At 47.8% G+C, this 23,529-nt stretch overlaps 1 protein-coding gene across 1 annotated transcript in view; it reads left to right on the plus strand.

The window, feature by feature from the left end:
• SMARCA5 (SNF2 related chromatin remodeling ATPase 5) overlaps window positions 1–23,529 on the plus strand; it is a 472,009-nt gene that overhangs the window by 298,931 nt on the left and 149,549 nt on the right. Inside the window, 1 exon segment of the mRNA XM_078676875.1 lies at window positions 14,398–14,511. Within this exon segment, the coding sequence (XP_078533001.1) occupies window positions 14,398–14,511 (114 nt within the window).

The following is a 23,529-nucleotide window of genomic DNA, read 5'->3' on the forward strand; positions in this document are numbered from 1 at the left end:
CTGTATTCAGTTTTCCTTCTGTCGTTTCCAACATAACGTTTTTTCCACACGGAGTCTTCTCTTATTATGTGGGCAATTTTTAAAATAAACTATTTGAGTGAAAGTTCTGCCTTGATCTTCTCAAGTATTAATTTATTTAGTCTTCTAGCAGGCCATTGGACATGCAAAAGCCAGTGCCAGAGTTCGAAGGAGTCAATTCTTTGACTATCATTTTTATTTGTCTCAAGCTTTCACAACCATGCATTGTTACAGGAAAGACCGTTGCATTGGCGATTCGTATCTTTGTTGTCAGCAAGGTGTCCTTGCTCCATATCACGTTGTCCAGGCTTGTAATCGCTTTTCTTCCCAGTACTAGCAGTCTTCTGGCTTCAGGTGTGCAATCCCACTTCTCAACTTGACTGCGAACCTCAGCAAATTAATTCTTACACTATATTCAATTCTGAGACTTTGTAAGATTCCTGTCGACATGATTTGTCTTTCAATGTAGCTTTGGTTTAGCTGCATCACTGTTTTCTTTGATCTTGACAATTTTTACCTACATTACTTGAGATTATATCTGCTTCTTTCCTGTAAATATTGACCCCTACAGATTTCATTGTATGATCAGCTTATTCAACACCATTGATATCTTTTGCAGCAGTACTTGTGCACCAAGGTCTGTAAAGGGAAAAATGCAGGACTTATTCCTGTTCAGTTTTAGCCTTTAGACCCTACCAATTTCTCCCAGTTCTCGCAAAGCTACTGAAGAGGCCCATACAGACATCTTGGAGGTACAGCAATACATCTGCATGTTGAGAGGGTACGGGTGTGACCCTCCATTACTAATCTAATTTAGTTTCCTATTTACTGCATAAGATTTGCAAAAGTCTCCATAGTTAAAGAAAACCACAGTGATCAAGGACAACCCTGGCTCTTTCCTCATTCTAGTGGGGTTTATTCTGATATTCTCCGAGTTTTCATTTGTACTGTGGGGATAGCTTAAAGAAGTTTTTTCCACGCTGTTCGAAACCCAAACCTTTGCAGGAGCAGGAACTAGTATTTTCATTCAGTTATGTTAAACGTTTATTTCATATCTATGGAAATGACCGCCACATAGTCTTTGTAGATTAGCTACAGAGATCAGGTTAACTTAACTTGTTTACTCACCTCGGAATATTAGCTTTCTTTGTGTGTAAAAAAGCAAAAGTTAAAGTGAGTTGAAGCGCTCAGTGACATTGTTTTGAATAAACACAAATTGAGCAGTTAGTTAGCAGCACTAAATATAGTTTGCACCCTCATCATACACTGCCTATGACCTCACATAAAACCTCAGTCATGGCATGGGATATAACATCACTGACATCATCCAATGAGTGTATTTTTTGTTTTTTTATAGTTTCCATAGTGCCGAGTAACTGCTATATTAGTTTTCAACCTAATGTTGTACAGTTTTGGTTTTACAGCTAATGGGTTTAAGTGTTTACAAAACGCATGTGCTCCTAATGCACCATAGCTGCATAGAGGTATTGAACACGTTTTAAATCTTTGTATGAAAGAGTAACTATGCTTGACAGTTCAATTGTCTTCATTCTACTCCACACACATTTTCTGGTTCTGTAGAAAACATTTTCAATAGGAGTAAAATCCTACGGAGTGGATAGTAGCTTTTGTAAGCAGGCTTGCGTTATTAGACGGAATTGTATCAGCATGCAATTTCTACATAACTTAAGACTGTGTTCACCCGGTACTATCCTATATACATGTGCTTGTTTTATTTGTAGATGGGATATCGGTAAAGTTTTGCGACAGTATTAAGGGTGCAGGTGGTAGGGGGTTTAGCACCTTTAAATCTTGGTTATTTTTAGCAAATCGTTTTTTTGACAACTTTTGTATGGTGTACACTTTTATTAGTAGATACTTGTTAATACTGTGGTGTTTCTTATGAAAGTTTGTTTGCAAACAGTGTTGTATACAGTACACTCTCCCCATAGCACAAGCACTGAGAGGTGTGGCTCACTGGTTAGAGGCGGCAGACCTGTAAGCAGAGAACGGCCCGGGACCAGGGTTCAATTCCCGACGCGGCAGGGTCTTGGACCAGGGTCAACGGACTCGATAATTCTCGCCTCAGTGCCTACTCTAACCAGGGAACACACTCGGCAACTCTGGGCTTTAAGCTTGCCTCATCTCTACAACGGCCCCCCACAGACGCCGGTGATGCCTGGTTTCACCCTGGAGATACCCAGAAAGGGACCATCTAACAGGGAAAACCAGGACGGGTTCCCCAGCGGTCTACAACGCCAGGACACTCGGGTAGAGTAACAGTGCGCTTTACAAGTATCCCACACACACACACACTGTGTACAGTGCCCTGTACTCTTCTGATATCACCTTAATTTCTCAATGTAGGTTGGTTGAGTTTCAAGTGTTTGTTACAGATAATAGATGTATATAGTAGGTAATTTGTTTTGGAATGGACAATCACTATTCTTAGGTCGAGCCAAGAGACTTGTGGTGGAGTAACGAATAGAAGCCCCGCCCACACTCCACCCATATTTGCCATGGTCTGTCCTAAATGCTGGATTCTGGTTGGTAAATAGGCTTGTTAGTCTCTCCTTAGTACTGCCGCCTCTTGATTTGTCACTTTATATTGCGACTGGCCCCTTTACTTTGGTTGTTACATGGTATGCTTTATTAAAACTTTGAGTACTATTTTCTTTAATGAGGTTCTCCTACTGCAGGCACAACATGCTTTGGTGCCTTCTTTCCCCGCCCGACCTCCCTCCCATTGTCCGTGCCTTCTCCCCTGCCCTCCCATTGTCCGTGCCTTCTCTCCCCCCCCCCCCCTCCCATTGTCCGTGCCTTCTCTCCCCCCGCCCATCCTCCCTCCCATTTTCCATGATGCCCAACCATTTGCAATGCAATAGGTCTTGTGTAAATGCGAGACCTATCAAATTGCAAATGCTTGTTAGGAACTTGGCTTTCTCTGAACAGTTGTATACATATTGAACACCATACTCCATGAGGTTTTCATATATATATATATATATATATCTCTATTTCTCTCTGCTTACTTATGATCTGTACACTAACTTTAAAGTGTGTGGTATAGGGTCAGTGTTGTACATAATGCATGCTTTCTACACCTATGTGAGTAGCATCTGTGATGGCAGTAATGATGGCTGATCTTCTCCTGAGCTAGCTTGTACTCGAACGTCAATCAATTATAGAGTAATATGTGGGAATGTGAAGCTTTGATTTCATCAACGAGGTCATAGAATGTCATTAGGCATATGTGAGGTCATAAGCAGTGCATTGCAGGGGTGAAAGTTATAATCTGTGCTGCTAAATATAGCTGCTAAACAAGGGCGTTTTTGTTAGTTTTCAAAACGTTAATGCCGTCACTGAGAAATTCATATGACTATAACGTTACTTTAACCATTGTTTTTTTTCAGTGAATTTCTACTTTAAAATAAATTAAGTAAATTAATTCTTTTTTTTATTGGGTGTTTTTATTAACAACATTAGCAGGTCATACGACAGACATAAGATACACGTTGGATACAACTGTGCATTGTAATCAGCAGTGGCAATATACTGTACGATAATAAAAACGTCAGAAGTGCATGGACATTGGTACATAACTCGATGCCCTCGTACCCTCCCATCCCCTATTCGGAGTCACTTTCCCCATCTGGCATTGGTGGAGCACACAGATAACCCCTATATTTATTTCAAGCCTCCCAGATTTTGTCCCATTTCCGGTTTAAGTACACCACTCTCTCCGCCAACATCGCTGCATCAAGATCCTTACACCAGTCGGTAAGCACAGGCACCTCTCCGGATCCCCAGTATTTGGCTATATTTCGTTTGGCGTACCTTACCCCCAGTGTCACCCAGTCCTGAGTTGGGTGGGTAAGATCGTTTGGTTCCCATATGTTCAGCAGGCAGCGTCTCTGCTCCGGAACCACAGATTCCTTCACCTGTGACATTGTTCTCATGACCGTAGCCCAGTACGCCGCTATCCCATGGCACTGCCATATGGTGTGAAAAAATGTTCCCTTCTCCCCGCAACCTCTCAAGCAGAGGCAGTGCTCCGCCCTCCCCACGGTGTGCAAAGTAACCCTGGTGTAATACACTCTATGAAGTATCTTCAGCTGTATCAGACGTATTCTAGAGGGTATGGCCACCTCCCGTGGGGAGGACAGTGCTGTCTTCCAATCCGCCTCATCGAAGTCCCCCAAATCATTAGACCAACTGTGCTTTAGTTTTAGTGTTGGGTCCGGCAAGTTATTGATTAATTTACGGTATGAGAAGGTCGCCTTTTTGGGCATGTGCTCAGTGAGTAATCTATCTTCTAATGGGGTGGCTTCAGGCACATCCGTGCCTGGTGGGATGACAGCTCCCAGGGCATGGCTAATGTGGAGGTATCGGAATCTCTCGGTGGGTGTTAAATCGTACTGGATCTGGAGCTGATCAAATGGTATTACTGCACCTTTCTTCCATAGGTCACCCAACGTAGATATACCTATCATGTCCCATTCCCTGAAGCCCTTGCTATTGCGAAGTTTACCCAGCTGTCGTGTGGACCAAAGCGGTGTCATTTGGGTAACAATGTCCTTGCATTTAAGACAACCCTGGGCTTTGTACCAAATGCCCACTGTGTGTCCCGTAGGGCCCAGGAGGGATGAAGTGCTTCTTTTACGATATAGCGCTGAAATAACTCCTGCCTCCCCCAGCTCATACCTGTCCGCCTGAAATGCTGGTTTCGTTTGGGGTGCGTGCAACCATTGGTTTATTTTTAAGTGGGCAGCCCAGTAATATAACTGTATATCCAGTAGAGCAATGCCTCCGTCATACCCGCTCCTGATTAACTTGCCATGTGATATGCAGTCTGGTTTACTACCCCAGAGCAGGCCTGAGACTAATGTTTCTATACTTTGAAAATATTTCAAGGGGACCGGAAATGGGGCATTTTCCAAGACCTACAACAATCGAGGAAGTGTCATCATTTTGTAAAGGGCCGTCTTGCCCAACAGAGTCACGGGCAGATTATGCCAGTGCTGCACATCATTCTGGAACCGCTCTGGGGGGGCTCTATATTTTTAAGCAGGAAAACAGTCGAATCAGGAGTCACCCACACACCCAGATATTTAAAAGACTCTTCTGTAACCCTTAAGGGGCAGTCTGCCGGGAGCAGCGGGGGCGAGCCCCTTAAAACAAACAGGACCGATTTGGACCAATTGATGGTATAACCAGACGCCCGTCCAAAAATTTCACAGATATTCAAGAGCACTTTTATAGACCGTCTGGGGGAAGTAAAATATTAAAGTACGTCATCCGCATTTAAAGAGATGAGGTCCTCCCATGATGCAGTCCAATTCAGTCCTCTAATCATGGGGTCCCATCGAACCCAGGTCGCCAGTGGCTCCAATGCCAACGCAAAAAGCAAAGGAGACAGCGGACAACCCTGGCACGTCCCACGACTCAACGGAAAGTCATTGGCTACCACGTGTGCCAGGGGATGCGAATAGAACAGTTTCACCCAGGCACAAAATCTGGGATCAAAACCCAGATGTCGGAGGACTGCGAACAATTAGGGCCACTCCACCATATCAAATGCCATGCGGGCATCTAAAGAGAAGATGACTGCAGGCTCCTGGATACATGGCATGTGCGCCATCACTGCGTGCACCCTCCGCAGGTAAAGTGCGGTGTTCCTATTGGGCATAAACCCAGATTGGTCGGGTGAATCAGAGTACTGAGATGAGGGGTTAATCTGATGGCAATCATTTTAGCGAGTATCTTAGCTTTGGCGTTGAGCAAGGATATTGGACAGTATGACGAACACTCATCAAGGGGTTTTCCCGGTTTAGGCAGCACAACTATAGTAGCCATACGCTGGTCTTGCGGCAGTTCCCCGGCTCCCAGGCTAACGAGATACATCGCTAGAAGATGTGGGGCTGTTAAGTCAGACGCACGTTTGTATAGTTCAATGGGTATCCCATTAGGCCCCACTGCTTTTCCGGACTGCAGGAAATGAATGGCTGACAGAATCTCATCTGTCGTGAAGTCCGCCTCTAGACACATAGCCGCCTCATCAGACAGAGTCGGCATTTTGATATCTTTGATGTATGTTTGCACCTCCTCCGTCGTCATGCGAGAGTCGGAGGTATAAACCTTTGTAAAATATTCAGCTAAGGTGTCTACTACTTCTTCAGGGGCAGTAAAGACTGTGCCAGCCAAGGTATGAAGCTGAGCTATTCTTCGCTCTTTCCCTCCTGTCCAACCACGCTTTGTCTCCCACCTCATAGACCCTATGTCGCGTGGCCTGAAGTCGAAGTTTAACCTGTTCACTCTGGCATTCCCTGAGTGTGCTCTGTTTAAGGCACAAAGAATGCGCCGTCTCTGGAAATGTGTTTTGTTCATGCTGCACTTGAAGCTCGGCCAGTTCAGTCTCAAGTATATTTAACTCTCCTCTCGCCGCACGCCTATGGCCCGCTATAGAGGCATTTGCCTGCCCCTTACCACAGTCTTGTATGCCTCCCATAGAACACCAGGGGATTGCACAGAGTTCTCATTTTGCTGCAAATAGTGTTTAGTAGCCATAACTATTTCTTTGCGGATCTTGGGGACCTGAAGGTAGCCTGGAGCAATAGGGAAAATTCTCTTTCTCACCTTTGTGTGCACTCTGTAGGTCAGGATAACTTATGAGTGGTCAGATATGCCCCGAGGACGTATCTCTACCTCAGTCTAGTGGGATAGGCTGTCTGCAGAGAGAAGAAAATAATCTATACTGGAGAGGCTACTGTGCACACCTGACTGGAAAGTGTAATGTTGCTCCGTAGGGTGTCTGTATCTCAAAGCGTCCGTGAGACCCAATGCGTCAAGAAACTGCCTGCACCCACTGTTCTACTCTGGTAGCGGTCCCTGCATTAAAGTCGCTCCCATAAGTAGTTCTCCATCTGGGAGGCCCAGTAAGAACGTGGTAAGCGCTGGAAAGGCCACAGAGTGCAGGGCAGGAGGGATGTACACAGACACATTAAACCTCTTCCCCTCCCATTGACAAGATATGGTCGCAAACCTCCCCTGAGTATCTGTCCATGTTATGTATAATCAGCGGGAATTGTTTACGAATCAGAAATGCCCACCCCTCTAGACCCCGATGAGAACTCTGAGTGTACAATCCTTTGGTACCCCCAACGATCCATAGCTTTACAAGCCGAACTGTGAGGTGCGTTTCTTGCAACAATGCCATCGCCGACGCAGTACGCCTCCGGTATTGCATCACCAGTCCTCGTTTTATCTTATCCCCCAGACCGTGCACATTCCAGGTAAGCAACGTTAAGGGAGACACTGGGGCTGCCGAGGGGACATCAGAGCATGTCAACACTGTCTCCAACGCCATGAGTAATATATCTGACCACACGTCCCCCAATGCAGCGCACCCTTACAATGCTATCATGCTTAGTGTCCTTCAATCTTTGCCCCAAACAGAAAACCTTTAAACTTTGAACAAACTGTACAAACCCACCCGCCCCAACCACCCCCAACCTGCTCCCCTGCTTGGCGAAAATACATCAACCCGCCACCACAACAAAGCAGAGTGCTTAGTACCCACTCCCATTCTTCAACGATGGGAGGGGTGGGTGGGGGGGGGGGGGTAAATTGGTGAACAAAATAACAATGGATTAAACCTAGATCTGTGACTGGGGGTGAATGTTTTGCAATTGTGCAACATTCCGTCCATCTTGTTTGTTTTCCTTTTTAGGTCTCGCACCTGGCGATTACAGCACGAAAGCGCAGTCTCGTCTGCGAGACCTATAGTCACCGGCTCTGCTTTCAAGGAGACGGGAGATGGGCACGCGCAACATGCCGGAATCTGATCAGGTCGAGCGTGCGTGTTCACCAGGACAGTTACGCGCTGTGCCCATCTCTCCTGTCTCCTTGCATGCAGTAACGACCAACACACACGCACAAACACTCAGACACGCACACACACACTCGCGCACACATACAGAGACGCGCGCACAACCCCCCCCCCCCCCCCCCCCCCCCCCCCGCCTCCACTCCCAGTACAACTAAGCCCCACTCACCGCATCAGCGCCACTCCTAACTTCTGCTGCCTCCGCTGGGCTCTCCCTCAGGCATGGGAGCCCCACGTCACCACTGCTCCTCTGGGCCAGCCACTCCGTGGGTGCGGGCTTCCCGCAGAAGACGTAAGTCCCGCCCCACGACGGGCGTGACGCTCCCGAACTTCCGGTTTCAGGATGTGCACGCTCACGGCTTGTTTTCCTTTGGGTGAGGGCTTGTTTTCAGGGTCTCGAATTTGTGCTCTGCGGTCAACCACTTTGTTCTTAACATGAATGTTCCCCTCACTGAGGCATGAGTCCTTGCAGCTTAAACCGGAGTTCTACAGCTGGAAGACGGTTACCGCATAAGGCCATTACTTAAATATTTTCACACTTAAATATCCGACCACGAGTTTAATCCAGCGAGTTTTCAAAGCATGCTTTTGAAAGATAAAAAAAAAAATATCACAATAACCCCCCAAAATCGGAGTCTCTCGCCAATATTGGTGGCGTCACCCGCCAAGCTACTTCAAAAGTTTCACAGATATGCTTCTGAGTCCAAGAGGCTGCATTCGCCGTGAAGTGCCGGATGGCTCTCGGCTCTGTGATTCGCGGGTCTGGTGAACCCTTTGTCTCAGCTCTGAGGCAGCGTCAGCTGTGAGTGAAAGAGTGAGAGAGAGATCGAGCTGTCCTGGGCACAGGCAGGCCCTGGCAACCCTGCACAGCACGGCAGGCTCTTAGGGGCACGCTAATTCCTTGAAATCGTCCGGACTTCCGGTAACCAGGACTTCGCTTTAAACATGGGCACTGAGCCGGGATTAGGCGTCAGAGCCACACTCCGTGACCTGTATCACTCCATCTTTTCTTAGAATGTGCGCCACTTTTTTCATTCTCAGAATCTTTTCTGTCTCGTACATCTGTATTTTTTTTAACAGCGACTTGCGCCCTAAAGGTTGATCTGCATACTTTAATGAACATCTGGGCCTAACTCGAATGTGTGCAACCCTGCACATCAGAGATTTACACTTTCTAAAGTGCATGCATTTAACTGGAAAATTTCTCCGAACTAGTAAATGTTCTGCAGAAAGCACGGCTGGAAATCTGGGAGCAGTGGTTGTCTCTCTCCATTTCCAAGCTCTGCTGGCTGCAGCTCGTGCACTACACTAGCTATAGAAGTTCTCACTTGAATATGTATGCACTTTAGAAAGTGCAGGCAAACGTCACACACAGAATATAAGGACGATCGCGTCGGTGCCCACACATAGGTGTAGAAAATAGCGTTGCCCTCAGCATACCCCCTAACTTGGTAACTTCACGCTAGTGTAAACACTACAGAAATAATAATTTGGAAACAGTCAGCTTAGCCTTTGCACAGCACTATCAAACTATGCGGCCTTTTGGCCTGGCCAAACTTGAGGTGGTAGTGTGTGCAAAATAACGATGGACTGGGATGCAGCCCAAGTAATACCAGTTGCTGAGATTAATTCAACATTTCACCTTTCGTATCGTCATTTACAAGGCCAATAGCTCAAACTTTAATAATGCGAGACCTATTGCATTGTAAATGCTTGTTGACATGGTCACCCTCTCCACTTTTTTCCTGGTAAATGATGCAATTTTTAAAACTGCACTAGGTTTCTGCCATCTATGCCCTCAGTGCCAAATCTTTCCCTAAAACTTTACAGTTGGTCCTACAATTGACAATAACTTTTGCACCCCCTGCAAGTCCCTAGTAAATGGTACCCCGGATACCTGGAGCATTGATGCTAAAGAGGGTCCCTAAGGGCTGCAGCATGCATTGTGCCACCCTAAGGGACTCCCCACCACAAAAATGCAAACAGCCATTGCAAACTGCGTGACATCATGCAGATACAAGTGAAGACCAACCATGGCATTCCTCCTGTGTGCCATACCTGCAGTATATGTAAGTTAACCCTACAGCAGGCCTTGTATCCCTTTATATGCATTAGATTACATATGGGGAAATGCCTGGGCTAGCAGATATGGCCCTGTGATGTCCAGGAATCGACTTGGACATTGCCAATGAACAGGGAAGCCATCTTGAGTATGTTATTGGCAGTGGGGATTGAGATCCCCAGCTGATGGCTTCACTGAGACTAGAGATGTTTGGTATCAAACATCTTGTATTAATAAACCCACACTGATCCAGTGATGGATTTATTAATACATGCACCCATAGGGGCACCCCCTGAAAACCTACAAACCTCTTGGAAACTGGCTGACTGGTGTAAACCTGTGGGCCACCACAGACCGGTTTCTGACCCTTTGCAGGTGAGAGACAACGCTCTCTGGGGGCAGAAACAATGCCTGCTCTGGCCGGAGTTGTAGTCCCCTTCTCCAAGCCAGAAGGCTAATAATCAGCATACCAGGGCAGGAGGCTTCAAAGTCCTCTGCAGTCTGATACGAAATCCAGGTTTCCCACAGACCAGGGAAATGCCCACCCCTGCCCTGGGCCAATTTGGCTCCAGGACCGGCTGGAAAATTAGCTAGTCAAAATGCTTGTTCACTATCTGGACATTTAACACCACTAAGGTGGGATACCTCGTGTGAACACGAAAACTAGAATTCCACCATCTTGGATTTTGATGGAATTTGGTTCACTGGGTCCGGGTTATGCCACTTCGCCGAGGAAGTGGTTTTATAGGGAGTGAAATCTCCCTAAAGGCTACCGCCTGCCATTCCACTTAATGCCTCTAAATTGATTAGCCAGGAAATCTGATTCGATGGACCCAGAAAAAGAGGACACAGAAGCGAGAGCTGAAGACTTGCTGTGGAATTTTTAACACCAAACCCTACCTGCCTGCACCAGTCTCAACAGTTAAGAAACAGACTCGTTCTGTAGCTGAATGTCTACCAATAACCCCGGTAGAATGCCAGCCCTCTGCAAATTACCAGCAATATCCCTTGTAGTAGAGGAGCTTTACCATTCTGCTGCTCTTCATGTTGTATCGATGCAGCAGTCAACCAGAAAGAGGTCACCATTCTCCAAAAGATCAGATCTGTCTCCCTACCATGTGAGAAGACTCCAGGACCAACAGGAGCTGCACAGCACCAATACTTGGGGTACCAGACCCTTTCAGCAACCAAAGCCTGTTTAAGGTCAATATGGACTCCAACAACAGCTGTCCTGATTTTTTTCCCCCCTCAACCGTCAAGACCAACAAATGCAATGACCTGCGATGCACAAGCCCAGTCAACCTAACCCCTCTGCACCAGAGTGCCTGAGGTGCTCAAACAGACTGTGCTGCCTTGCTTCCGGGAAACCTTGTGAACCAAGCCCTCTGTTGGGAGCTGTGACTTGTCTCCAAGTTCCCCTCTGCATCCTGTTTGTAGGTGCCTTCTCACCCCCTTAAGGCTACCAACTCGACCAGCACCTATCTATCCTTGGCATGTTCTACCAACCCTATTTCTCACTTGGGTGCTGTGTGACCCTTCCAGACAAAGCCCCAATGCACACAAGCCCCCCAGTTCGAGTTGGAGTGGACTGTCTGTGCCCCTGTGTGCTCAAGACCCGAGCCTCCCTATGGGTCAAAAGGAATTGCCCCCAGTGTCCATCTGCTGCTCCATTTCAACATGAGTCTCCCATTGACTTGAATGGGGCCCCCAACGCCGAAATCACCTCTGCACCCGGACGCCTCAAAGTCAACCTGTGGTGCTGCCTTGGACCCTTCCCCAATACCTACCTTAAGTCCAGAAAAATAGTCCTGGAAGTTGTTGCCTAGTGACAGAACGCAGTATGTTTTTCCCCAATAGGATAACATTACTGCTGTAAAGACGCAATACAGTGCATTTTCAAGTCTTGGAAAATCACTAACTCAAAAAGTACTTGTGTGATTACGATTCTTGGTGTCCAAATTCATAAAAATCTGTTATTTTTATGAATTGCTGTCTGATTTCTTTAATGAGCGTGTCTCTCACTTACTGACTGTGCGTGTGTATCCAATAAATACTTAACAATATCCTCTCAGACTAAACTGCTCGCTCCCACTACCACAAAAGAGAGCATTTGGGATTATTTTTACCCCTGTAACTAGTAAGGGTTGCTTCGACTCTCTGCACAGTGTACCTCATTTTGGGGCACTACATAGACAGCCGGCTTCCTACAATCCCAAGACGAGAGGAACATTTTGTTACATGTAAAACTAATTCACCACAGCTTGCTTTGCCTATTAGAGGCCCTATTTTCCTTTTACTGAGTGTTTTATTCAGTGATGGTCTCAGCCAAATATTGTTTTAATTTGAATTCATTTTTAAAACTAGAAAAAGTGGATATGCTAAAAATATTGCCTCTTTTAGGCATGTTTTCTTTTTGTTCTTTTCATCAAATTATTTAATGGCATTCTGCGGAATCACAAATGTTTGCATGGATGTCTACTGTTTATAGCTTTAGGCACTATTCTCATGATTTAGAACTTGGATTACAGGTGAGTAACTTTTACTTCAATTGTAACTTTATGCATTTTAATCCATGGTCACATCCCTATCACTTCCTGCCCTTATTCACAAAGCTGAAATATGATTATTTGACTGTAAAATGCCCCTATATCCGGTTCTCACGTTTTTCTCTCATAAAGGAGAGATGTGTTTACAATCAATAGCTTTATAATTTCTGCAGCACCAAGATGACACTCTTGACCATGCCAGAGTTAGTAACTTAATTGCTAACCAAATTCCACCCATTAAACCATAGATTCCAAAAAAAAAACATCGATTCTGCAGGCACACTTTCAAGCCGAACAACCCTAGTGAAAATGTCACTTGATTCACTGGACTTCGTTAAAAAAAAAAAATGGATTGCTTTCAAGCTATTAGATCAGTAATTCATCGAGGGTTATCCACTCCCTAAAAATCTATTGCTACTTGCATCAACTGTTAGAACTGATGGGATTTTCACTCTTTCCTCAAAGCATATCAGCGAGTGTAGTGTCCTATAAAGAGGTCCCTTGGTGGACATTTGTATAAAAGCAGCATTGGGATGCCACCATGCCTTCATAACTAATAATGTACTTGATGTGTAGACCAGAGAACCAAATAGCAGCACCATTACGTTGTTAACTGTAAGACTTTATTAGTTCCTTTTTTCTGCTTGAAGGAACATGAATTCCTAAACAATGGCTGATGCTCTTCAGTAGTGACAAAAACATTCTGAAGTGTTTGCTTCCCATGACATGCAAAGCCTCTAACTTTAGATGGACCGTTTTTTCTGTTGGATTAAATGTTTTTTCTTTAATCACTTTTGCCTATGTTTCAATGAATTGAACAGATTTCTGTTAGAAGTGATTATTAATGAGACGTGTATCAGTGACAATATCGGTCTTCTCTTGGTCTAATACTAGACCAAGTTTTACAAATACATTTGGGGGCCCTTTTTTTCCGACTAAAATGAAGCATGGGCTTAAGTGGAACTGGGAAGGAAGTGGCACTTTTGTGCAGGACTCGAATGTTCAATTCTGGTTGCCTTCTTTTAAATCTGGTTACCTTAGAGAACAATAATTTCATACACCGGGCAATGTGCCTACATAATGGGAGATGAGGAAAAACGCAAGGCATTTACAGAAATTAAAATGGAGTTACATGCTTATTGATTCAGCATTTAAGTTGTGACTGAGCTCAACTCTGGTTCCTTCAGAGATTAATACTAGAGGTAATGGTTAAAGGTTGAGCGGTGCGAGACCTCCAACTGTCTGACGTGGAATGGAGAATCTATTTTGTATGATCCTTGGCAGTATTAAAACCTGAGAATTTCAGAACCTAGATTTGCTAGTGGGTATAGTAGGACAGATCCTGCCCTAAAACCAACAGTGGTGTTCCTGGTGATAAATATAGTATGCGCTAGTATATGCACTTTACATTTGCCCAAACCCAGTAGCCATTAGTGCCTTGTCGGGGTATGTTAAGAGCTTGTTGACTCTGGTTTTTCTAATAGAGATGACGTACATGCCCGCAATGTATAGGGAGATGTAATCCCCAGAATCTATGATGGATTAGAATGCAACACTACATGTTCTAGGAGACCATGATATATAGAGAGCCCAACGAAACTCCAGAAAACCTAATCATGAAGGAAACCAATTACTTTGATAAAGAGCCCTATAATGGGGTTTATGAGACTGGGAATAAAGCCTATATGAAAAAGAGATCAAAGTGATTATTGATGTAATTTGTTGCACACATTGCTCAATCATTGACATGTGAAATCAAGGCTGACCAAGGTACTTGTGTGGTTCAGCTTTTTCTGCTTGTAATATTCTCTTCTGTATGTAACATTTGTGCTCCTTAAAAAAATATGAAAAATTGGCAAAGCATAATGCTCTACATTTTGTTCTAGGCTCCTCGACCTCCAAAACAGCCAAATGTTCAAGATTTTCAATTCTTCCCTCCACGTTTGTTTGAGCTTTTGGAGAAGGAGATTCTATATTACAGAAAAACTATTGGGTACAAGGTAGGCACACATTGTTTTGTTTAGTGATGTAGCAATTCAACATTGACGACATGCTGTGGTGTATGAAGAAAGTGACTTGAGTGCAATATCATTTATTTATTTATTTCCTAAACCTATAAACTAGCACTTCTACACCATTCTGTTCCTTCCTTGATCTTGCCTGTGTTGTCCTTTTCTATTCTGTAGCACTAGAACAGTCTGACAGCAGCTAAGGGGTGGCATTAGCCAGGACTCAGTACGGCTAATTGCTATCTAGCCATGTTTCAGGGCCTTACGGAATGTACGTTTTTTTAAAAGCATACTTCGTTCCAGAGGAAGTGTTTCAAAGTTTGGGGGCAGTATAGGACAAATAACATACACCCAACAGGATCTGATAAACTTAAGGACGTTCAGAAGATGTGCTGATGGTCTTCTAAGTAGCCTTCCAGGAGTGTAGGGGATGGCTAGCTGTCTTAATAGGACAGGACCTTTTTTGTGAAGTGATCTGTGCAGGATGCAGAGAGTATTAAACTGGACCCTCTGCTCAATTGAGAGCCGGTGGAGGTCCTTTAAGGCTCTTTTTACCTATGAAGTTTGCGCAGGCTGATGTGAGTCCCTTACACAGACGTTAAATCCTTTTACCATCACACAGTGGCCTAACCTGCCAAACAAGAGTTTGTCTGTAGGAAACTGGCTCTTTATATATCAGAGATATACTGTGCAAAGAGTCCAGGGATTCCCTTATAAGTGGACAGCGGCTTGCACTAGCAATCCCATGGTGCTCTTCTAGGGGGTAATTTGGTCGAGCAGCCTTAGGCTTATCATAGAGGAGTGTTAGATACCTGCAAATACACACAGTCAATAATGCACATGACTCAATAAGGAAATCAACACCAATTTATAAAAAAAAACACTTATCTTCATATATGTTTAGGCACCAGAACCAATGCGATCAGGTAAGCATCGGGCGGGGGTGTAAACACCCTCTGCCCGAGCAGTCTTTTTTTCTGACAACATGAGAGCAAAGGCCCTCATCCTTGGGGTCAGAAACTTGTCTCGGGTGGCAAGCTGGTGAAAACCAGTCAGGCAGCCCACCGGTAGCTGGTAGGTTTTCAAGGAGCACCTCTAAGGTGCCCTCTGTGTGTATGTATCAAGACATCCAACACTGGCATCAGTATGGGTTTATTACTACGAGATGTTTGATACCAAACATCCCCATTTTCAATTGATTGGGTGCAAAAATGGGGACCGCCAGGTACTTGACTTTGAGATCTAGACGCACCATCCAGTCCTCTGGCTGCAGCGGATTGCTCGAGATGGATACCTTTCCTCTTGAAATGGGGGTAGACCAACGTCCCGTTGAACTCTGAGGTTGACCATGAGCCGTTGACCACCGACACCTTTCTCAACCAAGAGGATATTGCTGAGGAATCCTAGTTAGCAGAAACCATGAATCTGTGCAAGCGACTCCCAATTGTTTAGAAACCATGGCAGGCGACCTCACACCCTTTGTAGGGAAGAAGAGTTAACACTCACCTGACGGGGCCTTGTGGAATTGTTCTCTAGCAGGCCCTCTTCCGTTTGGAGCTTTACAATTTTCTCCAGTATATTTCAGACCGTCAAGACGTTCGACTGGATGAAAGTCTTGATGGTTTGCAACATACTGGCCCTATTATGCCTGCAATAACTACAAGGGGTTCCAGCGCAATATATTGGAGAAAATCTTAAAGCTCTAAAGTTTCATTTAGGAAAATTCCTGTGTGAACAGTTCACCTTTGGATATCACTTGACGACCCTATATGCCCTGATGAAGTTCCCCTTGAGGGAATGAAAAGTGTTGGCTGTAAAACAGAAATAAAAAAAATTAAGTTGTGGATTAAAAACAGAATTAGATCTGAAGGGAAGTAAAGACTTTCATATTTCACTGTACGGAAAAAATCCTCTGTACGACTACCGTGCACATTCAGTGTAATTTGGGGAATGTTTCAAGGTGGGGGTAGTTTTTTAATGTTATTTCTGCTACTGCCATGATTAATGTTTTAAAGCTAACTTGAACATGTACAGACTGTAGTAACCAACAGTCCAATGCTTTCAGGTAGCATTGACAGTGTGGGCTTAAGCAATAATGATGGCCAGCTTGGACTGCCTCAATCAATCCGGGGTTTATATAGCGTGGCTACTCGCCTGTAAGGGTCTCCAGGTGCTGAGGGTGGGGGTGGGGGGGGGGGGGGGGGGTTGCTGCTGATCTGTCTGGGCGCAGGGGTTCAGTCGAAGAGCCAGGTCTTAAGATCCTTCCTGAATTTGGTTAGTGAGGGGGATTGCCTGAGGTTGAGAGGCAGGGTGTTCCATGTGTTTGTGGCGAGGTAGGAGAAGGATCTTCCTCCGCTCTGGACTTGTGGGACAGTGATTTCATAGACTACTACCCGCAGATTACTTAATGTAGAATTATCCCCAGGCGTGAGACTGGACCTGGAAAACTTTCTTGCCCAGCAGCCAGTACAGCGCGACTCCGCCTCCACGTCCTCCGCAGGCGTGATGTCAGCGCGGTCACATAAGCCCCACCCCGGCACTCTGACTTCAGTTTTCTTCTTTTCCGCATGCAACGCGGACCCGGATCGTGTTCCTGGCCTGTTTCAGGCCTCTTTTTCCGCTTTTGATCGTTTTTCTTGGGAATTGTGTGCGAATGCCTTCGGGCTTTAAGACCTGCTCCTCTTGCACGCGCCAGATGTCGGCGACTGATCCTCACCCCATCTGAATGTGGTGTTTTGGGGAGCACCAGGACTCCAGACTGAGAGGCGTGTCAGCAAATGAAACCAAAGTCCCGGTGGGAGTGCCAGATGAAACTCCTTTCGGCACGCATATCCAGGTAATTGATGATAATTACGCAATTGTATAGTGCATGACTACCCGGAGGCATCTCGGCGCTTTTACGAATACCGCTGAGGAACCCTTCCTGGCCTTTCCCTGTGAGGTGCCCACTCCTGGGCACCCCAAGGTGAAGCCAGGCATCCTAGCGTTGTTGGGGCCGTTGTGGAGATTAAGCAAGCTATTGCCCAGAGTTGCAGAGTGGGACTCATGTTTAGAATAGGCACGAGGCGAGAATTATCAGGTCAGAGGAAATTGAGCCAGAGACCCGCCGAGGCGGGAATTGAACCCTGGTCCCGGGCCAGACTTCTGCATCGGGGTCTGCTGCTCTAACCATTGAGCCACACTTCTCCACCTCGCTGCCACGTCCGTCCCCCGCGGACAGCTTGAAGAACCATTGCCTCTGTCTCCGACATCATCCTTCTCCAAGAGCGTCGCTCACCTGTTGGTAAGTGTTGCAGTTTGTCCCCGAGGGCTGGTCCCTGGCCTTTTGGGGGCATTGGTGCTCTGTGGGTGGTGTGGCCCCGCGCGTCGCCACCCTATCCGCCGTTTCCCGGTGTGGGGGTGACTAGAGCCAAGATTGAGGCCTATGCTGTGGCCTTGCAGGCCTCGTTGGCTTCTTCTCCTCTTGAGATGTCTGCGGATCCCTTGCCGCGTGCGGGGACTTCTGCGGCGGCACCGGCGTCTACAGGTTCGACTCAAGGTTCAGAGGATGTGGTGCTGTCGGGGTGCGGCCCTTTGGGGTTCCCTCCTTCGGACCACGGCGACTCTGCCTTGCCGCAAACCCCCGCGGGGGTCCCTGTGGTGTCGCAGGAGGTTGCCGGGGCTCGGGCGTGTCCTCGTCCTCAAGTCCCCCTCGGTCCTCTGGGCATTCGGCGGCCTTGTCCGAGGCCAAGGTGGCCCGCTCAGGCGCTAGCGGCTGCTGGCCCTGGCGGCGCCGCAGGGGCAGGCTAGGGGTCGGGCGTGTCCCCAAGCCCCCCTTTTCCCTCCATGCAGGCGGCTGCCTTATCCGAGATCGAGTCCACGCCTGTTCGGTGCCGTTCCATAGCCGCCTCGGCTCCTTCCCAGCCTCGGTCTCGTGCTCCGTGTGTTGTGGCGGAGGTCTTTCCGGCGTTGTCTTCGTTGTCTGTCGACATTGACCGGTCGCGGACTCTACTGTCAGGGCCGGCGTCTGGTCGTTGATTCATCTTCGGAAACCCCTCTTCTCCAGAAGTTCGGCGTTTGTTGGTTTCATCTTCTCCGGAGACTGGTCGCTCCGTTGTGGTTTTTTACCCGGTGTCGTCTAAGGACGGCTCTTTGCCGTTGCCTCGGCCGCAGTCTTCGCCGGAGGCACCTCAGACTCCCCATTCCTCGGTCCCCTTTCCGGACTTGGCCTTTCCTTCCTCCGATTGGACTGGGGGATGGCCACCTTAGCTTGCAGCCGCTGGTTGGATTCCTGGGTACGCAATATCTTTGCCTCCACCAGCTCAGCTTTGTGGGCCCTTAACACTCTTTGTGTATTGGCTAGGGCCATTCTTGCTTGTGGGATTCGGCAGAGTCCCTTATGTTAGCCACTTCTCAGGAGGGTGCCTGTGTTGATCTGCGGCACCATGTGTTGGATGGCCAGGAGCTGGCGGCATTTATTCTTCGCTCCGCTCTGGACATTTCGGAGGTGCTTGGTCGTACCATGGCTTCTTCAGTGGCCCTTCTTCGACATGCCTTCGCAATGGGAATAGTGTGTTCCCGGAGAACGTTGGGAAACAGCTGTTGGACCTTCCCTTTGATGGCACTCTTTTGTTCCACGCCCCTGCGGACTCTGGCATTCTAAAGTTTCGTGCGGGGCTTCATCCCCCTCCTCTTCCTTCTCCCCTTTCAGTGACCTGTAAGTCGTCTGGATTTTGGGAGGTGTTCTCCCGTTGTTTTCTGGGGGCTTGCAGCGAGTAGCCCCTGTTGTGTATTCTGTGTGGTTGTTGTGCCTTCAGGTACTTTTGTTAGGGCTTTGGTGCTGTTGGCTGCTGGTCCGGCCATTCTTTGATTTGAGGTTTTGGCTGTTAGTAAGCTGTGTTGGCCCTGAGATTAGGCCTTCTGTGTATTCTTGTTGGCTGATTGGCAAGCCGTCTGCGGTTCCTCCACAGGTCTTTCTGTTTGTCCTCTGCTGCACAAACTTTTTCCTAAGAGGGTTCTTGGGATGTAACATGCCCTATGTGGGGTAATGGTAGGTATTATATAGCTCTATCATGTGCTGGGGAGGTGTGGTAGTCCTTCGGGCCTCTGCTCTCCGTGGCGTCACTGTATTTCGCAGGTGCGATCCTCTTGCTGATGGTTTTGGAGTGGCTTGCGTTGCGCCCCGGTCTGTCCTTCCCCTGGATCATTGTCGAAAGCCTGGTCTGGCCTGCTGTCTGCGGCCTAGCGTTGTAGCTCTGCCTGGTTCCACTTCTTTCATGGGTCTGTGTGTGCCGACCCCTCCGCTAGGGTGTGTCCTGGCCCTTCTTGGCCTTTCCTGGCCTCTACCTTTGGCTGGCGTCTGCTTTGTCCTGGGTGCACCGTTCCGTGGTATTTGCTGCTGGCTGTGCATGCCAGTGCAGGCTTGTTTTACACCGTTGTGCCTTTATTCTTCCGTCTGCACTTTAAGTGGTGCCGCTGTCCCTGTCTTGTTCGCTGCTTGAGGCTGGGGTGTGTTCGGCTTTTCTTAGTGTTCCCTGCCTCCGGTTCTACCTCTCCTCCCTAGGGGTTGAGGTGGTCCTTGTCTTCCTTAAGGCTCTTTGTGCGCTGTCTGTTCCTGCGGGGTGTTGGGCAGTTCTTCCTTGGTGGGGCTTAGGTTATCCTGGCCTTTCCCTTCTTGTCCATGCGGTATGTCCCCTGCTGGGGCCCTGTCTCTCTCCTGGTGGGGAGGCTCTCTTGCAGGCCCTCCTCCCTTTTTGGTATGGCTAGGGTATCTATTCTACATTAAGGAATCTGCAGCTAGTAGTCTCTATCGGATGTACAAGTTACTTATCTTCGGTAACTATGTATCTGGTAGAGACCATTCTAGCCGCAGATTCTTTCACGACCCACCCTTCTTCCCCGTTCTGCGGGGACCCTCTGCTTGGGTTTCGGCAGTCGCCTCCCTCTGGGTGCCTTGTCTTCTGTGGGTGCCCTCTTCATTTTCTTCCGGTCAGGCATCCCTCCAGCTGGTTTCTCTCCAGCATGAGGGCCTACTTTTGCTCTTCCCTCTGTTAGTTTCTGATCCCCCACCTGATCTTCTTCGTTGGGGTGTCTTTTACCCGTCCTTGTCCTCCTGTTCTTTTCAGATGGCACTGTAGTCTGTGAATGGATTACTTGTCCTTGGCCTCCTCCTCCTTTCAGGAGGTATGGCCATCCTTGGCAGTGAAGTCTGGGGATGGAGTACTGTTGCTCCTCTGTTCCGGGCTTGTGGCCCTTCCCCTTGTGGTTGTAGTTGCAGACTCTTTCTCTCTCTTTCTGTCACGGCGCTTTCACATTCTTGTTATGTTATGTTAACAGTTTTTATAGAGAACACAGCTGCCCCAGCGAAGGGTAGTCCCGGCGCTGGCCAAGAAGAGGGCATAGACCACATATACCATACTGATAAATAATGAGAAAAGAGAACCTATAACCGACTATAATGGAGGGAAGAGAAAGGTCTTAATAGCTTTCCTAAAAGCAAGTAGGCAGTCAATGGCACGAATATGTGAGGGCAGGGAGTTCCATAGCTTGGGCGTGAGATAGCTGAAAGAACGTCCACCCGCCCGGGCAAGTCTGACTCTAGGCACAATCGCCAGATGTTGCTCGGCAGAGCAGAGTGGACGAGAAGGAACGTAGGAGGTAAGCATATTCCCCAAGAGAGCGGGGCTCGAGGATGGCTTTCGCCTTGGCTTGCCAGGTGGTTCACTGAGTGGTGCTTTGCGCTTTTCTTGCTATGGCTTCACTGCTCTGGCCTTCTGGTGCTTTACTGCCACCTGATGCTTTCGCCTTGGCTTGCAAAAGTTGTTCCTCAGAGTGGTGCTCTGCTACTTTCCTGCTTCTGGCCTGCTATTGTCGCCTTCTGGTGGTGTTTCTCACCTTTTTTGTTTCTCTCTATTCGGTCTATTTTTTTCGCAAACTGTTCCCATGCTCTCCTCAGTTTTGTTGTGATGGCTCCGCGTTGTGGTGCTGAAAAGTTCTCTGAAGCAAAGTGACGTCAGCACGCCGGGGTGGGGCATATGTGACCTCGCTGACATCACGCCAGCGGAGGCTGTCGGGCGGAGTTGCATGGTACCGCACCCCCTACCCCCACCCCACCCCACCCCGGCGTGCAGAGATGCTGGGCAAGAAAGTTTTCCGGGTCCAGTCTCACGTGCCTGGGGATAATTCTACATTAAGAAATCTGCTGCTAGAATAGTCTCTACCAGATACATCGTTACCGAAGGTAAGTAACTTGTACACCAGGGCCAGTTGTGCAGAGCGAAGGTGTCTGGGTGGGACGTGGAACAAGAAGCAGTGGGTCAGATATGCTGGTCCTGCGTCATGGAGAGCTTTGTAGGCATGTGTGAGGAGCTTGAAGGTGATTCATTTGTTGACTGGAGCCAATGGAGTTCACAGAGGTGTTTGATGTGGCTGCGGCGGGACATATTGAGCCCCAATCTGGCTGCTGCATTTTGAACGTGCTGCAGTTTCCTGAGGAGTTTCTAGGTGACGCCAGCATAGTGCGTTGCCGTAGTCTAGTCTGCTGGTGATGAGTGCGCGGGTGAGCGTCTTTCTGGATTCTGTGGGACTCCATCTGAATGTCTTTCGAAGAAGGCAGAGCGTGTGGAAGCATGATGAGAATACTGCATTGATCTGGTGGTTCATTTTGAATGAGGAGTCCAGTATAATGCAGAGGTTGCGTGCATGGTCTGTTGGGGTGGGGGATGGGGGGGTGGGGTCCCTTTGCGGCGGTCCACCAGCAGGCATCCCAAGCTGAGTGACTGGGTCCCTGGGTGACTACTTCGGTCATGTCAGAGTTCAGTTTGTGGCAACTATCTTTCATCCAGGTGGCAGCGGCCTTCATCCTGCTGTGGAAGTTGATTTTGGTGGGTGAGGGTTCGTTGGTGAGGATCAGCTGGGTGTCAACGTAGTAGACTAGGAGTCTGTGGCTCCTGACGATGACCGCAGGTGGGGGTGGGGGGAAGAGTCATGTAGATGGTGGAGCGGTGGGAGTCTGGGTGGAGCTCTGAGGCACTCTGGGTTCTGAGAGGAACCGAGGTAGTCTGGCACGTTGTGTTCATCCTGATATACAGCCACTCATTTATTATGCGCTGTGAATGTTGAATGCCAGAAGGTTGTGGTTTGTAGATTGTTCTCCTGCTCTTTTTCTGTCAGTAGGAGGTGGTAGTTCAAAATGTTAACATGCAAATTGATCAGAACTTTGGAATTTTAATGTTCGAGGCATATGAGCTGCAGATTGTACACTTAGCATTAGATCGCCACCTGGTGTTGGGCTCGGATGATTGCATGTTGTCGTCGTCTTGGAAGAAGTCTTTGTAGTCACGAGATAGGTGACTTCTCCCTTGGACGATAGTGCACATGGGCATCGGCTACATCCTTAGATTGTTTTTTTCCGCCACTGGGTTCGGATGAAAGTTTTCCGCTCCGGCTAGAAATGCACTTTCCCAGCACTTCGAAGCGCAAAAAACTTCCTAAAACTCTCCAAACTAATTTCGATACCGACTAACATCGTCTCGACTACATCAGCTCGATTCCGGTCATCGACGCGGGCCGTTGGGCCTATCCACGCCGTGGGGCCTACACCTCATGGAAAGGATGCCGTTCAAGAGATGCCCCAAGTGTGGAGCAAAGTTTCCACGCAGTGACCATCACAAGCTCTGCAATCTCTGCTTATCGCCAGAACACGAAGAATCCAGCTGTACAGCCTGCACGTCCTTTCGATCCAAGAAAACCATCAGAGATCGGAGGGCCCGTCGACACGAGATGCAGAGATTAGCTCTGGAACCGGTGGATATTTTTGAGGAGTAGGTTCCGCTCGTACCCGAAGAAGATTCCGGTGATCTCCAAATCGTATCAGTGGCAGACGACTCCGATGACTCCATACCACCAGGTCAGCGCATGAGTACTACTGCCCCTGCACCACATACAGCACCCAGATCGAAGGCAAAGGTCAACACTCCGCCTCCGGAGCCCAGTCGCGACCGAAAAACCCCTTCGACAGCCCCGCTATCT

The sequence above is a fragment of the Lissotriton helveticus genome, chromosome 2_1, assembly GCF_964261635.1.
Source record: "Lissotriton helveticus chromosome 2_1, aLisHel1.1, whole genome shotgun sequence".
Classification (NCBI taxonomy): Eukaryota; Metazoa; Chordata; class Amphibia; order Caudata; family Salamandridae; genus Lissotriton; species Lissotriton helveticus.